The sequence below is a fragment of the Triticum dicoccoides genome, chromosome 7B, assembly GCF_002162155.2.
Source record: "Triticum dicoccoides isolate Atlit2015 ecotype Zavitan chromosome 7B, WEW_v2.0, whole genome shotgun sequence".
Taxonomy (NCBI): domain Eukaryota; kingdom Viridiplantae; phylum Streptophyta; class Magnoliopsida; order Poales; family Poaceae; genus Triticum; species Triticum dicoccoides.
Window position 1 is genome coordinate 723,784,023 of NC_041393.1, and position 15,799 is coordinate 723,799,821.

Consider the following 15,799-nt stretch of genomic DNA (forward strand, 5'->3'; position numbering starts at 1 on the left):
AGAAGCCATCCATCCATCCAGGCATCTACAAGAGTCAATAGAGCAAGCCACCTTCCAGGAAGTCAAGGTAATTTCCCTTTCGCTGCCTTTGGATGTCTCCATTGAAGCCTAAGAAAAGATTTTTTTTTTTTTTGGTAATCATTTGGCGTCAATACGGACGTTTGTTTGACTGGACACTGAATTCGTATTGGAAAGAAAAAGAAAGACCAATTCGGGCCCGTTTCCGGAGGGGTAGAGCTCCAAATTGGCCCACTGGTTTGAGCCCGCGAGCAGAAAAAGAAGGGAGGCAGACCGAGCTCGTGGCGGCGGCGAGCTAGCAAGCAAGCAGGTGGCGGCGGCGACCGGCGGCCACCAGGTCCGCCTCTCCCCTCTTCCCCATCCCTTCTCCCGTTGCTCCCTCGCCATCTTCCCCCCCTGTGGCCCCGTTCGCCCTGTGCCACGCCCAGCCATGGAGGTCGGCGGCACGCCCCGCCGTCGTCCCCGCACGCCGTGCTACGCAAGCCTTACCCACGCGCCGTCGTCCTCCCTGCCCACCTCACTGTGCCAGGCCCTCTCTTCTCCACGATATCCATAGCAGCTGCTGCTCCTTTTCTGCTCCACCACGGGTCCATGGCTGTAGGAGCTGCTGCTCGTTTTGTGCAGCCAGAGCTGCTCCACCATGGGGTCATTTTGCATTGTTTCTAATTTTTTTCAGTTTTGTCTGTTGTGCAGATTAGCTAAGTTTTGTCCATCTGCTGGCCGATTGAAGGTATATGTCAAAAATCCCCTCAATTTTGCATGTGATGTCTTGTTGCCATGTTTTACATCTAGTATAGATAATTGAACTTTGTACAGCTCAATGTCAGATTAATTGGAGTTGCTTGAGTGGGTAAACTAAGAAATTGTAGTCGCGTATGAGCAGATTACATTTTCGAGTATGTAGAATAATGTATAATCAATCTTCATGCTAATGTAGCTATACAATTCCAAAGTTTGAGTTCCAAACAGCATTTCGGTTTGAAATCTCAGAGGCATTTCAAGGGCCAATTCGGTGAACAACCAAACAGGTGAATTCACATTCGTGCCATTTCAGTTTCCTCACTGAATTGGAATTCCAGTCCAATTCAATGCGGAGCTCTCCAATACGTACATGCAAACAATGCGTTTCTGAAATCTGAATCTTGTTCACCTCATATGAGTAGTGGGGATATTACGCTTACTTCATACACTAGTTAGTAGTGATGTTTTTTTTAGAAAAATAGTATACGTAGTCTTGATTTTCACTAGCTGAAGAAACCTATTCCAAGGAATATACATATGCTTGAAGAAAAGAATGCTGTATCCTGTTTATGCCATCAGGAATTTTTCTTAACTGTTAGAGATATTGCCACACCGATATTTTGCAAGTATTATCAATAAATGGTCTTGATGTTGCTATCTTACTGCACATTTATTGTCCTATTATATTGTTTTGTCTTTTTTTTTTACAGGAACCTGGCTCTGCCACTGTCACGTATACGAAGCTCTTACGCCAGATAATCGACACCACCGGACCCGTCCATCCCGCCAAGTTCGGCCTCAGTCTCCAGCTCGCGGCCGACTAGCTCCTGGACAAGCTTAAGCACAAAGAGAGGCCTCGGGCGGGCTCCCTTTTTGCTCTATCTTAGGTCTGGCCCCGATGGCTTGTGCTGCATACAGTATCAGGGGCTATCTCAAGCTTGCCACGGGGCATGGCCCGGTCAATAGTCACCTGTGCGGCGGCTGGAAGCCTTCAGTATCTTGCCCTGTTTCTCGGGCATGGAGTAGCAATGTCTCCAGTAATGCAGTGCAACACGTCGCCTGCCATTCTCATCTGACTGTCCGGAATTCAAAAAGATGGCGCTCAATCCCGAAAGCTTCGCTGGAGGACGGGACCGTTGTTGCTGGTAGGTAAATTACATTTTTGATCAGTTGGGTGTGATTTCTTCAACAACTCCATGGTGTTAGAAGAATGATGCTTTTCTATGTTATAAAACCTCAATTTTTAATGTGCTGTGAGACGAAGTGCATTGCCCAAAACCTTTCTTCTAGTTAATACCAGCAGCCAGTTTGATGTAAATTGCAACACCAGTGTTCTAATTTTTGTTTTGTTCTGTTCTTCAGAAGGGAGGATAACTGTACTCGTCATTGGTGGTGGAGGAAGGGAGCATGCGCTCTGTTATGCTTTGACCCGTTCGCCTTCTTGCGAAACAGTTTTATGCGCCCCTGGTAATGCTGGCATTGCTCAATCCAGGGATGCGATCTGTATATCGGACTTAGACATTTCCAGTAGTGATGCTGTTATATCGTTCTGCCGCAAGAGGGGAGTGGGAATGGTGGTAGTGGGTCCTGAAGGTCCTCTTGTTGCGGGTCTTGCGAATGACCTTGTCAAAGCTGGGATACCGACCTTTGGCCCTTCATCAGAGGCTGCAGCATTAGAGGGATCAAAGGACTTTATGAAGAGACTGTGTGATAAGTGTAATATCCCGACTGCTCAGGTAATTCAGTTTACATTTGTGTTAAGTACTACATCTTCCAGGGTCTGCAGGGGTTTGTTTTCACGAGATGCCTGCATAAGAGAAGTGTTACATTGTTTTAGGCATTAATATTTGCTTCATCCTGAGGCAATGCTGTTAACCATGTTTATTTTGTGCCGATTTGCTACTACTATAGTATACAGAAGCTATGCAATGAACTCTCACTTTCTGCTGGACAAACATTGTGTGACTGCATTATTTCCAACCATCGTTCATAACTCATTGTTGATAATTTGATATCCCTCTAAAGGCAGATTGCTTTTTGAAATGAAGTCATCTTATTACTGCAGAAAAGGACTGTGAGATACTTTAGCAGAAAACAGTGAAATTGATACTCCACTTTGTTGATACTTATTGTAGATTTAGATGTTAAGGCATACAGTTGAAGCTAATACCAGTACTCTTCTCTCTATCATGTAGTATCGCACATTCACGGATCCTGCAAAAGCTAAAGAGTACATCAAGGATCAAGGGGCCCCTATTGTTGTCAAAGCTGATGGATTGGCAGCTGGAAAGGGCGTCGTTGTTGCTATGACTTTGGATGAGGCCTTGGAAGCAATAAACTCTATGATGGTTGACGAGTCATTTGGTTCTGCTGGTTCACGGGTCGTCATTGAGGAGTATCTGGAGGGCGAAGAAGCCTCTTTCTTTGCATTAGTAGATGGTGAAAATGCGTTGCCACTTGAATCAGCACAGGATCACAAAAGAGTTGGTGATGGTGATACTGGTCCAAACACGGGTGGTATGGGTGCATACTCCCCTGCGCCAATAGTGACCGAAGAGCTTAAGAGCTTGATCATGGAAACTATAATTATTCCAACTGTTAAAGGTATGGCTGCTGAAGGATGCAAGTTTGTTGGTATATTATATGCCGGGCTTATGATAGAGAAGAAATCTGGGCTGCCTAAGCTTATTGAATATAACGTGCGATTTGGGGATCCTGAATGCCAGGTTAGTGATTATCTGTCAGCTGCCTCTTAAGATATTTATATTTTCCCTATTCAAGCATTACAAGTTTGTGTCTTGTTCTCATGTACATTTACTTGCGATACATAAGCAACACTGCTTAAGCTTTCTTCTTTTGGAACTAGCTCGCCATTTATTTCTTGAATCATTTGGGCCACCTATCCATGCCGTTCTATTGTTCCATGTAATTCCAGAAGCGCAGTTAATTTTGTTGACATTTGTGGGATCTTTAATTTTAGCTGTCTGCTCAAAGGCATATATGAACTTTTAAATTAATGATGCAGCTTTATACTCAAGTTGAGTCCAATATGCCCTTGTTAAGTTTGGTAGGCATTTATAAAATATGTGATGTTTTTCTTATCACATAGGCTATCATCATGCTTTTGAAGTACCTTACCACATTTCTAATATGTTTCTTAATTTCCTTGTTGATCTGTTACATTTTGTTTTCCATGAGATTCTGACTCTGCATTCCTGTATTAATTCCACCTTTCCTTTGTCTCAGGTTCTGATGATGAGACTAGAGTCTGATCTTGCACAGGTCCTGCTATCCGCATGCAGAGGAGAACTGGGCAAGGTTTCGCTAACCTGGTCCCCTGAAATCGCAATGGTGGTTGTGATGGCGAGCGAAGGATACCCTGGCTCCTATAAGAAGGGGACCGTGATAAAAAACACGGACAAGGCCGAGCAGGTTTCTCCGGCTGTCAAGATATTCCATGCCGGAACAGCTTTGGATGGAGACAGCAACCTTGTAGCCGTCGGAGGCCGGGTTCTTGGCGTCACTGCCAAGGGCAAGGACATCGAGGAAGCGAGGTCGAGAGCGTACGATGCGGTAGACGTTGTCGACTGGCCCGAAGGATTCTTCAGGCGAGATATCGGCTGGAGGGCACTGAAACTAACCACTTACTAGTTAGGTTTTCCTAAATCCGGGGTCAGCTTCGAGCGTCAAGTGAAATGAAGACAGTAGAGTCACCATTGTTATTGTTGTGGTTGCGGAATTGACAGGAGCATAGCTTGTCCCGTCGAACATAAGAGCATCTTTTGGCCATGGTTTGGCTCCCAACCATTTGTAGCAGTCTTGTGTTTCCCTCAAGGCAGGCAACGTGTCAAGTGCAATTATCTCTTGAGGTGCAATAATACCAACTAATTACTACCTCCGTTCTTAAATATTTGTCTTTCTAGATGTTTCAACAAGCGACTACATACGGAACAAGATGAGTGAATCTACGCTCTAAAATATGTCTACGTACATCTGTATGTGGTATTCCGTTTAAAATCTCTAAAAAGACAAATATTTACAAACAGATTGAGTATTTTCTAGTGAAGATAACCATGCAAACTCTTCATAAGCATTTGCTTATATGACAATCCTTCATAAGTAGTAGCAGAGATTATGTGCTGAGCTAATGACACATTAGAGGAGGGAGAACACCGAGATTCTATTGGGGAACAGCTCAAGCTCCCTCTGTTGCCATCACTATTGACTACTTAGAGCATCTCCAACCGCGCCCCCAAGGTCCTTTTTCTTTGGCGCCGGCGCCCAAAAAATGACCCAGTTGCGCCCTCAGGAGCCCAATTTTTGCAGCTTTGGTCCGAAACTGGCGCCGGTGTACCCAGGCCAAACCCGGCGCGCAGCCCCCCTCTCTCTCCTGTGCACAGCCGCCGCCGCCGAACTCTTTCCATCGTCGTAGATGATGGGCGAGAGGTTCCCCGGCGACGGGGCGGCGGCCAATGGCTTCGGCCGCCGCTCACTGCAAGAGTGGGAAGCCCACCTCCTCCACGAGGCGAACATCCCGACGCCTCCCGACATGCGCGCGCCGGGGCGGTGGAGGCTCAGCGCCGGGGGCGTCCCCGTGCCCCCGCTGCCCGACGTCACGCGCCCCGACTACTTCAACGCCAAGGTCGAGCGTGCGCGGGCGTCGCTGATGGAGGAGCAGCGGGCCCTCCTGGAGTACGCCGCCGACAACCACCAGGCGTGGGGGGGCCTACTTCGAACGCCGGCAGGCGGAGCGGCTGGCCTCCACCAACAACGCACCAGTGGTGGGGGGACCAAGAACAGCGATGACCGCCGCCTGTGGTGGGGCGCCCCCGGCCGCACACTCCACGTCGTCCTCGAGCACCTCGAGGGCGGCAACGAGCCGCCGTTCACGTACCCCGGCCGGGGCGGCGACCAATGAATGCCGAGAAGGACCGGCTCCTCTTCCTCCTCTCACTCCTCCTCCCACTCCTCCAGCTCGCCGGCGCTCTACAACGTCAAGGCCGAGCCCGCGGAGACTCCGCTCGGCCGGCGCACCCGCAGCGCTGGCATTGTCATCAACGAGGGCGGGCGCGCCTCCTCCTCGGCTCCTCCCTGCCTCGTCAAGCCGAAGATGGAGCCGGGGCTCGCCGCCGTCAAGACTCTTCATGTCTCCCGTTAGCAGGCCAGTTAGCAGTACTAGTGTATTCACACACTTTCATGCTTAAAGATCTGAACTGTTTGGAAGCTGCTTTTTTTCTTTCCCTGTAGGTTTGTGCACAACTGGCCTCTGAAATCTGCTACTTTGTGTCTCCCGTTATGGATAGCAGAGATCCATGACTGCAACCAAGTTAGTGCAAGTTCCAGCAGGTCACTGAGTGAGTTAGTGAGTGAGTGGAGCAAGTACTATCAAACACAGACAGGAATTGGTGCAGAGGAAATGAAGTCTTGTTTCTTTTTCTGTTTTTTTGCTTCCGATTTTCTCAGTGGAAGAAATGTAGTCCAGTGGGAGGCAATCAGGTGATGCAATGGTCACATCATGGGCAAGAAAAGGAAGCATCTTGTTCTTAGTATGAGTCATAGAGCAGCATACGTTCAGAGCATGTTACTTTGCTGCCTGTAAACTTCCTAGCAAATCACACACTAGTAGACGCATGGAGTAATATCCAAAACCAGTGTCACTATGGTTTGGATCACCGACACATCCAGACAAGTGAAATGTTTTCTCTTTTCTGGGAGCAGCACTAGAGGGCATGAAAGTTGGCATCACAAAAAGTGAAGAGCGAAGTACATCAATGTGTAGTTTTCACCATCAATCTTGGAAGCTTCTCCCTTAATATAATGATTAATGAAAGCAGCGCTGCTGTTCTTTGTGCGCTTGGAAGTTTAACACCGCCATCAGCATTACCTTTTTAGTGCAAAGCTCAGGCTCTTCCCAGGCACTGAACATACTTATGTTGTTTAACTGAATTTGGATGACGACATTTAATTACTGATTTTCTCATCCAAAAAAACGACTTTCCTTGCCTTGTAATAATAAGAACTACTCCCTCGTAAAGAAATATAAGAGCGTTTAGATCACTAGTTAACCATCTGACTTTTTTGCGCATGCTAACTTCATACTTAATTCAAATCAAAAGAATTCACTAGCACAGGGAATATTGAGTATACTCTAACCTAGAAGTAAATATCCACAACGGAGCCGGATCCTCTAACTTAGAGAAGGAAAGTCATTGTGCTAAAGTGCTAGTCCAGTGTAAAATGAAGAAGGAAAGTTAGGGACTACTGCTAGCAGATTGTTCATTGTTGGTATTTACTGTAGATATAAAATAATTTAAAAATAATTTTATTTCACCATCAATTTGTTTGCACGTAATTACTATAAATGTACCAAGTAGATCTGTAATTTGCAAATTACTTTTTAGTCATTTTAGCCTTAATCAACGGCAGTTGTGTTATTCAACGTCATGGAGTGGAGAGTGGACCGATGAGTACGTTAGGTCGTCAGTAAATAGCCAGCGTGCATGATTGCTCCAGAAAGTATCTACGCACGTCGACGAGGTACATATGCAAGGAGTAAGAATATTACTGCAAGATGCTACATAGGTCATAATCATGCCGTAATTTGGCTGTCTATCTCAGGAGGCGTCAATAGTTAATCAACGTCATGGTCAAGCATAGTTTCCGGCCTCCTCTCGGCCGAAAAGAGCTTTTCGGCCTTGCCTTGGCCGAAGAGGTGCGTACCTGGGCCGAAAAGGCCTTCTTTGGTAGTGGCTTTGTGGTTTTCCGCACAAGCAAGCAACTAATTCAGCACTTAATTAACTTCCTCCGGATCAAGCTCAACTAATTCAGCACTTAATTAACATCCTCCGGATCAAGCTCGGGGATTAATCTAGCACACAACCGTTTGGAGATGGCCAAGTGTCAATTATCATCGTTTCCTTCATGAAGGCATCATCGAGGTACAAATCCCAAACCCACCCAATACCTCCGGGGAAAACACTAGATCAATTGATCGGATGACGGCGGCATTCATGTGTCGTCACCCCCTTGGGGGCGGCATTCATGTGTCGTCACCCCCTTGGGGGCGGCATTCTTGGAGATGCACTCGGGCTTGAGGGACCAGCGGATGGCTTCTTCGGTGGAGCGGTGTTTCGTTCTACACATTCATGGCGGCGGCTCTTGGCGGCATGGAGCAGCGGAGGCTTGGCGTCAAATGTGTGGTGATGGACACGCGCAGGAGGTCGACACTGTCTGGCGTCGGCGGCAGCTAGACCGGGCAAAGTTGATGCAGCAGTACAACTCTGAAGATGGATTGGTGGCAAGTGGTTGCAGCGGCTTCATACCCGGCAGGCGTCCTGGTTGAGGAGCACGCCGGACTGGTGGGTGCCCATACCCGGCAGACGTCTTGGTTGGGACCTCAGGTCTTTGATGTTAGGTCTGGCTGCGATGTCTGTTTGGTATTAGGCCCAGGCTATTAGCGCCCCTTCATCAATTGGATAGGTGTAGCGACAGTTGTTGCTTAGACGATGACTTTAGTCTTAGTCTTATTGTTGTATGACTTTGTGAGGTCCTGTGAAAATAATTAATAAAGTGGCCGTATACATCGTCCAGATGCAGAGGCCCGGGGTCCTCCTCTTTTTCTAAAAAAAAGGTCGGCGGTAGGCGTACGCCCGTTGGCATGTCAAGCTCGATCCACCATCGCCGCGCGCCTTTAACCGGGTGGCCCTCGATGGATGGATCGATCATGGATGACACGACCTAGCTTACATTTGGCAGTTCATGTGATCTATGCAAACTACTCCCTCCGTCCCAAAATATAAGAACGTTTTTAACATTAGTATAGTGTCAAAAACGTTCTTATATTCCGGGACAGAGGGAGTAGTTACCCAACGCAAATGAATTACTAACGTCTTATATTTGTGGGACGGAGGTAGTACGTACTTACCAAACGCGACCCCGTCATCAATCCTTGTTTTTGAGATAGCCATCAATCATGCACAATGGAGACGTTGTCATCGATTCAGAAGGTAATCCAGCAGATAAAACCCAAGGTAACACGCACGCACGCACGCACGCAGGTACGTACACGAGTTCAACTTCTGGCCGACACATTCCACAGCAAGACAGTACGTAGGGTACTATGGGGACATTAATATGGCAGCCTACAACGGTACCGCGAGAATTTTGTTGTTTCCGGAGAACGTACGTACGTGTTGGAACTCGATCATGCATGTGAAGAAGCAACAAGGCGGTCGATGGACGGATCACGTGAGCATCGATCCATCCAGGAGTGGTAGGTAGGAGTAGTGGACTCCAGCTCGTTCGCAACGGTGTGTACGTACACGCGAGTTTATGCATGGAGTCATTGGCCGGCATCTGCGTGTCACTCCTTTTGGGCACCATCCCTCTCCCGCCGGTACTCTGCTGCTGTGTGGTCTCAACATTGGTCTCTTTCAATCAAGCCGACCTGATTCTCGAAAAATAAAAAAAATCAAGCCGACCTAACAAGAAAAGGTCGCAAAAAAAGAGCAAAAGGTTAACTAACCCCAAAGAACCCAATTAGTACCGACTAGCTATCTGCGGATAATGCAGAATAGCATGTGCTGCTACGTCCGCATGTCCCTTTTCTTCACGCGGCATCTCATGCAAGCACCACCTTTTTATCCCTTGACGAGGTTCCAAACGAATCACAACAAAACCCCAGCCAAGCAAAGCTGAGCCACTGACTTTTGCTCCAACCCTAACCTTTACGCGTGCATGGTAGTCTCATGTATGTGTCAGTGTGTGTGTGTGTGTGTGTGTGTGCCGGGAACCTGCAAAGCAAAAGCTTAAGGTCAACTGATAGTGGTGCCAAATAGTTTCAAATTATTGTGTCCTGCCAAGTGGATGGTTACACATGATGAACTGATGAGTTGATGGTGAAATGTTTGTGGTATTACTACATGGCACCGCAAAGCAGTAAGAAATGAATCAACTAATTATTGGAGTTCTCTTCATCTGAAAAGACAGTTGAGTGTTTGCCAGGAGATTCAGGGGCGCAAATAAGCTCGTGTGGCAAGACAAATTGTACTGCAATTTTGCTCTCTATTTGCAGGGGAGGCTCCGGTTTAGCATGGTATCTGCAGTCTCAAGAAAGATGGAATATCAAGCAGGGAAACCAGTGACTACTAGTTCAACTGTTACTCCACTGTCCAAACCCAGAAAAAACTGTTGACATATTATTAGCATACCTGTCCATTTCATTAGGGCACCAAGTGCATGGCCGACCTGGCAAGATTCAGACACGTACGCAAATTATTTAAGAGGAGAGAGATGAGTGTGATGATTCCAGGAAGAAACAATGCTAAGCGCGTGAACCTAGGCAAAACATTTAAAGGAAGGAAGCCCACCAATACATGAAGAGTTTTAGTTGCTAAACCATTAATGAAGCAAGCTCAGGAACCATAAGCTAAGCACCTATGCATTGGGAAGTATAATTGCTAAGCTATTTAATGCTTAGCACCTTATCTAAGGGCATCTCCAACAGTCGTACGATAGGTGTTGGTTAATTTGCCACCTAGGACATAGTGATGATATGGCATGTAATAAATGTGGAGAGAGAGCAAAGTTGTATGTAGATTAACCAACAACCTTTGCACAAGCTTCAAGGTGAAATAGAGAGCAATCACATTTATTTCTTACCATCTATTGGATAGCTTACATACAATCTATTGGAGTAGTTGTATGATAGCTTGTTGGTTGGTGACATGGACAATTTACCAACAAGACTAGCATACAACCTGTTGGAGATGCCCCAAGCACTCATGCATTGAAAGCAGCCTAAGGAACATGTGCCCAGAGTTAGGTTAGGCTAATTAATGCTGTTTTGTGCACCGCTTCATCCACGGATAGGACAAGATAATGTCAAACTTGGCTTAACATTTTTGCCACCCTGCATGAGCATGGCATTGTTCTCTTGTTCTATGCAGCTCTGCATGTAGAGTCTTCACATCTTCATTTCTGCGAGACAGTGTGAGCAGAGCACGCGTGCAATCGCAAAAAGCAGCTGTAGGAAAAGAGGTGAGAGCTCCACTAAGAAAAAGCTTGCCTGTGTGATGATTGTCAGGCAAATTAGTAGTACACTGATACTTAAAAGATCTGAACTGTTTGGAGTCTCTTAGATCTGCTACTTTGTGTGTCTCGCGCTTTGGACAGCAGAGAGATACCGAGGTTCCATGGCTGCAACCAAGTTAGTGTAAGTTTCAGCAGGCCACTGATTCAGTGAGTGACTGGAGCAAGAAGTATCAAACACAGACCAGAACTGGTGCTAGGAAATGCAGTCTAGTTATTTTTCCTATTTTCGTTTTTCTTATTCTCTGAGTGGAAGAAATGCAGTCCAGTCCAGTGGGAGGTAATCAGGTGATGCAATGGCACATCATGAACAAGAAAAGGAAGCATCTAGTGTAGTGACTAGTGCTTATGAGTCATAGAGCAACATGCATACACGCGGAGCATGTGATTTTCTTGCTGTAAACTTCGTGGCAAATCAACCAGCAGTCTTACTGTGCTTTGGATCACCGACACATGCAGACAATTGTTGTAATGGTTTATTAGAGGAGCACTAGAGGGCATGAAAGTTAATTAGCGTAACCTTTCCAGTGGAACCACTATTATGATCATCGAGCTTGGAAGTTTAACACCGCATCAGCATAACCTAGTTTCCGGTGTAAAGCTCAGGGTCCTCCCAGGCACTAACAAACATATCCCTGTTCTTAATTTTTTTTAGAAAAGGAGGATGAAGCTCGGCCTCTACATTGGATGATGCATACAACCACTTTATTAATTATTCACACAAGATCTTAAAAAGTCATACAATAGTAAGACTGTTAAATTATGATCTAAATTCTAGTACTGTATTGAACTAGACGTAGTACATACGGTGTGGGCCTTTACGTTGGTACCGACGCGTACGAGTACAACTCGCTTACTTGTCCTCCAAGGACTCTCATGTATTGAGATATTTTACGGTGCATCAGACGAATTTTGGCCGTTCATTTTTCTGTACGGATGGCCCCGATATGAAAATACTACTTCAGATTTTTGGTAGTATATTTTGCGATCAGGGGTAGTTTCGGTAGTTCACTGTTTAACGAAAACGCGGGCTGGTTCCCCCGAAAAACAAGTGAAGGGCATTAGTGGAATTTAACGTCATCATTTGTTTTTTCAATAGCCATCGTCGCCCTTCCACGCCCGCAGTCTGACGGCCGACGCACACAACTAGAATGAAAGGTCAAAGGAAAAGGGCGACCGATGGCGGCGCTATGGCGACAGGACGACGGCCATCGTCGCCCTTCCACGCCCGCAGTCTGACGGCCGACGCACACAACCAAAATGAAAGGTCAAAGGAAAAGGGCGACCGATGGCGGCGCTATGGCGACAGGACGACGGCGAACCCCGGTCGCCGTGAGTGCCCTCCGCGCAGTATTTGCGGTCGGTATGGTTTGGCGCCCCGCCGTACCCGAACGAGCCAGCACCGCGGGCGCCGCCCCTCCTCGGTGTCCTCCCCTGTGTCCCAGGCGGCTGTGGTCGGCGGCTAAATGTCCCCGCCGTTCGTGTTCCCCTCCTTAGCTGCGGGATGTGGATCGGGTCGCCGATGGGGAGGACTAAGGCGAGACGTCGCCGGCATGCCCCGGCGCCGTGAAGGCCGTACGCGCCGCCGACCAGTGCCGTACAGATCTGTCGCGGCCGATGCAGGTACTCGCATCCGACCCATCGATCCATTGGCCCCCATTTCTTTTGTCGATTTCCTAAGCTAGCTTCTCCATCGTAAAAGCTGATCCAGCCATGGTCCTCGAAGGAGGACGAGTTCCATCGCACCAGCAGATCTTTTTTGTATGTGATATTAGTGCAGAGCATTTTTAGTCTCAGATTCCAGAGAGGATGTTTCTGTTTCAGTGCAGAGAATGTTTAGTTTCAGATTCCAGAGAGCATGTTTCAGTTTCAGTTTCAGTTTCAGTCATAGTCACAAGTTCAGTCTAGTTAATTAGTACACCTGATAAACACTCAGAGGTTAGGCAATGGCTAGTTCCCAAGTTGGTGGCCAAGAAAATCCTGATCACCGATTAAATGGGTAAGCAAACAGGACAGCATTTGCCTATCATTCATTGGCATAATACAGAACTGAAACCCCAGGTTTAAAAAGAATGTGTTGCTTCCAAGGACACAAGTAACAAGGAAATTGCGACCGGAAGTGTAAAGCCACTTAGAAATTTGGTTTTTGAAGCACATCCTATAAACCAAAGGGAATTGCATCATTAAACAAAGAATACAAGATTTTGTGCGTGAAAGACTTCAATTAAAAATTAATGTAGATATTCAATGCAGATAAAAGTAGTAAATGTACGGCAATTTGCCGTATATATGAAGTAGCACAACCAAAAAAATTGTTTGATACATCTCCGCTGTATAGCTAAAGTAATAAAACTGAAAACGGTGTGGAAACCTTCTTCGGGGCAAAAACCACACCACGCCCAATTCCTTAAGCTTTTCCTTTCGGAGGTGAAGCACCATATTCTGCTCCATATGCCAGCTGCACAGACGGTGATATGTGCTGGGCCAGACTGATGATATGGCTTTGGCCATTGAAGCGTCGCCGTCTGTGATCACTGAAATGGGATGCTTCTGGTGCATTGCCTCCAAAAAAACCTGAAGCAGCCACTCATATGAGTCAGCCGACTCGTCGGGTACAAGACCAACCCCAAACACGACTGTGCTGCGGTGATGGTTCAGCCCCACAAATGGAACAAATGGCAACCTATATTTGTTTGACCGGTATGTGCTGTCAAACACCACCACACCACCAAATGCAACATAGTTCAAGCGAGATTGGGCGTCTGCCCAGAATATGTTCTGCAGATGCCCATCACTGTCTGTGGTGTATCTGTAAAAAAATCTGGGTCTTTCATCTGTTGTGCTGTCATGTAGTTCAGCATAAATTGAGCATCGCTACCTTCTATCTTTTTCTTCTTCTCCAACGCGACATGGTTATACAGATCGCGAGATATAAATCCAACCTTGCCCAAACCACCAGTCTGCTTCTCCATCACATCCATTATCTGATGTGTGCGAAGTCCACCAACCAAGTACTCAATGACATCCGCCTTCTGTGGATCGGTCATGCCACGATGAGACCACAAGAAAGGTGACAACTCAGGATTTATGAATGGATGGCTATGTTGGTCAACAAAATTCTTTACAAACCACAACCCAGTGCTTGCTTGAAGCTCAACCTGCAAAAGAGCAGGACAACCACACCGAGAGAGTGCCCTTGGCGTCCTTTTCTTGTCGGTTTCATCAAAGTGCTTTACGTCACGATATCCTTGTTTGCAACACACAAACGTCCTCCTGCATGCATTTTCTTTGTTTCCCTTATATTTCAGATCACCCTTTCGAACACCAAACCCTTTGTTCTTCGCATACCCTAAGTAGAACTTGTACGGTTCGTTCTCACTTTTAAATGTCTGCCTGACCATCGAGTCGTACTCCATAAATTCATCTATCGAGATGCCTTCGCCAGCCATGCTGATATCCTGCCATAAGAAACAGCAAAACCTCTGACATATTTATATGAAAGAAAATACGCTGCAACTAAAACATATTAATTATATATTGTCAACGATTATCATCTGTAACTGAACCAATAATCTCTGACATCCTTACTAATTTTCTGAGCAGCCAAGAATCCTACTGGCCATAGTAACTTAACCCATCGTTTTCATGTTCTAAGAAATCTGTATTATGTTCTTGTACGAAGTAACATGCATCCCACAATATCAAACTCATAATCTGAGAGTTCTCACACACACTACTATTCCTTGCTAGGAAAAAAGAGAAGAACTAGGAACCTCACACACACTACTAATCCAGCATCCACACGGACAGAAAACCCAGCAGCCGTATTCGAATTCGTATTGCGTGCACAGCCAGCATCCATGTGCGCCCAGCTATGGTGTTTGGGGAGCATCAGAGGCAACGTACCTATGCGAGGGATCTCAACCACGACGCGCGGAGGAACCAATCTCGGGCGCCGTCTGAAGATCCTTCGATGGAGAGAGAGGGCCGCCGGGCGGCGCGGGCCGGCTGCGCCGTTGAAGATCTTGGGGCCCCGTCCAAGATCTTGCGGCGGTGCCCGCAGGGCGGGAGACGGAGCGGCCGCCCCAGTGCGACCCAGGAAACGGCGACCGATGGGCGGGGGAAGGAGCGACCGCAGGGTGGGAGAAGGAGAGGCGGCCCCTGTGCGACTCAGGCGACGGCTGCCAGGCAGAGAGGCGGCGGCAGAAAAATGAAGAACGCACGAGAAGTGAAACATACGAACTAAGATAGGGCAATTCTATTCCAGCTATGATTACTTACGTTAATAATCACAGCAATTACCCATATTATTAATTAATAACATTATCATTAAGAAAGGACTAATCTACCCTTACAACCAATTACTAAAATGTCCTCAAGAGAAAAAAACAGGGATCAATAATGACCATTGGATCAACTATATACTACCCACTATTTACAGGAGTATGATGCACCGTAAAATATCTCCTCATATATACCTCATGTAGTCGCACCTCAGACGGTCTGTCGTCTCGTGCTTGTAATACTCCTCCATCATAGTGATTGCCCCTTCGTGCGTCCGTGGTTTTCTCCCGCAAGGGTTTCCACGTAAAAATCCGTGTCTCTTTGTCTCGTTTATTTCTCGTTATTATCTAACAAGTGATATACAGAGCCAAGTTGAAGATACGAGTTTGAGACAGGAGATTAGGGTTCCGACGTGTGCGCAGCCGCACGCGTCTCAGGCGATCCGTCAATTTGAAGCCGGATCAATTTTCAGCGTGCCGCCTCAGGAAGCCGAGACCGACAGAATCTCTGTTCGTACGCACGCGTATAAATCGCTCTAAGTTGCAGCCGTCTTGTCTAATCCGCTAGTTGTTGCTGTTGCGTACAAGCTCAAGTCCCCTAGGGTTTGCAGGCAGCTTTGGAGTGGACAGTGACGGTCTGAGCGGAGGTATAGGACTGTTCTGGTCCA

At 46.9% G+C, this 15,799-nt stretch overlaps 1 protein-coding gene across 1 annotated transcript; it reads left to right on the forward strand.

Annotated features, from left to right (window-relative positions):
* Positions 1–255: 255 nt before the first annotated feature.
* LOC119341685 (phosphoribosylamine--glycine ligase-like) lies at positions 256–4,645 on the forward strand. The gene is made up of 6 exons (XM_037613549.1): positions 256–355; positions 712–748; positions 1,470–1,904; positions 2,122–2,495; positions 2,955–3,485; positions 4,006–4,645. Exons 3-6 carry the CDS (start codon positions 1,658–1,660, stop codon positions 4,408–4,410), a joined length of 1,557 nt encoding a protein of 518 aa, XP_037469446.1. The 5' UTR covers positions 256–355; positions 712–748; positions 1,470–1,657; the 3' UTR covers positions 4,411–4,645.
* Positions 4,646–15,799: the final 11,154 nt, after the last annotated feature.

Bases quoted from the DNA above. Each gene is read 5' to 3' on its own strand.
- LOC119341685 (XM_037613549.1), top strand. From the start codon at position 1,658: ATGGCTTGTGCTGCATACAGTATCAGGGGCTATCTCAAGCTTGCCACG. The intron at 1,905-2,121 runs GTAGGTAAATTA...TCTGTTCTTCAG, and splicing joins GGACGGGACCGTTGTTGCTG to AAGGGAGGATAACTGTACTC. The intron at 3,486-4,005 runs GTTAGTGATTAT...CCTTTGTCTCAG, and splicing joins TTGGGGATCCTGAATGCCAG to GTTCTGATGATGAGACTAGA.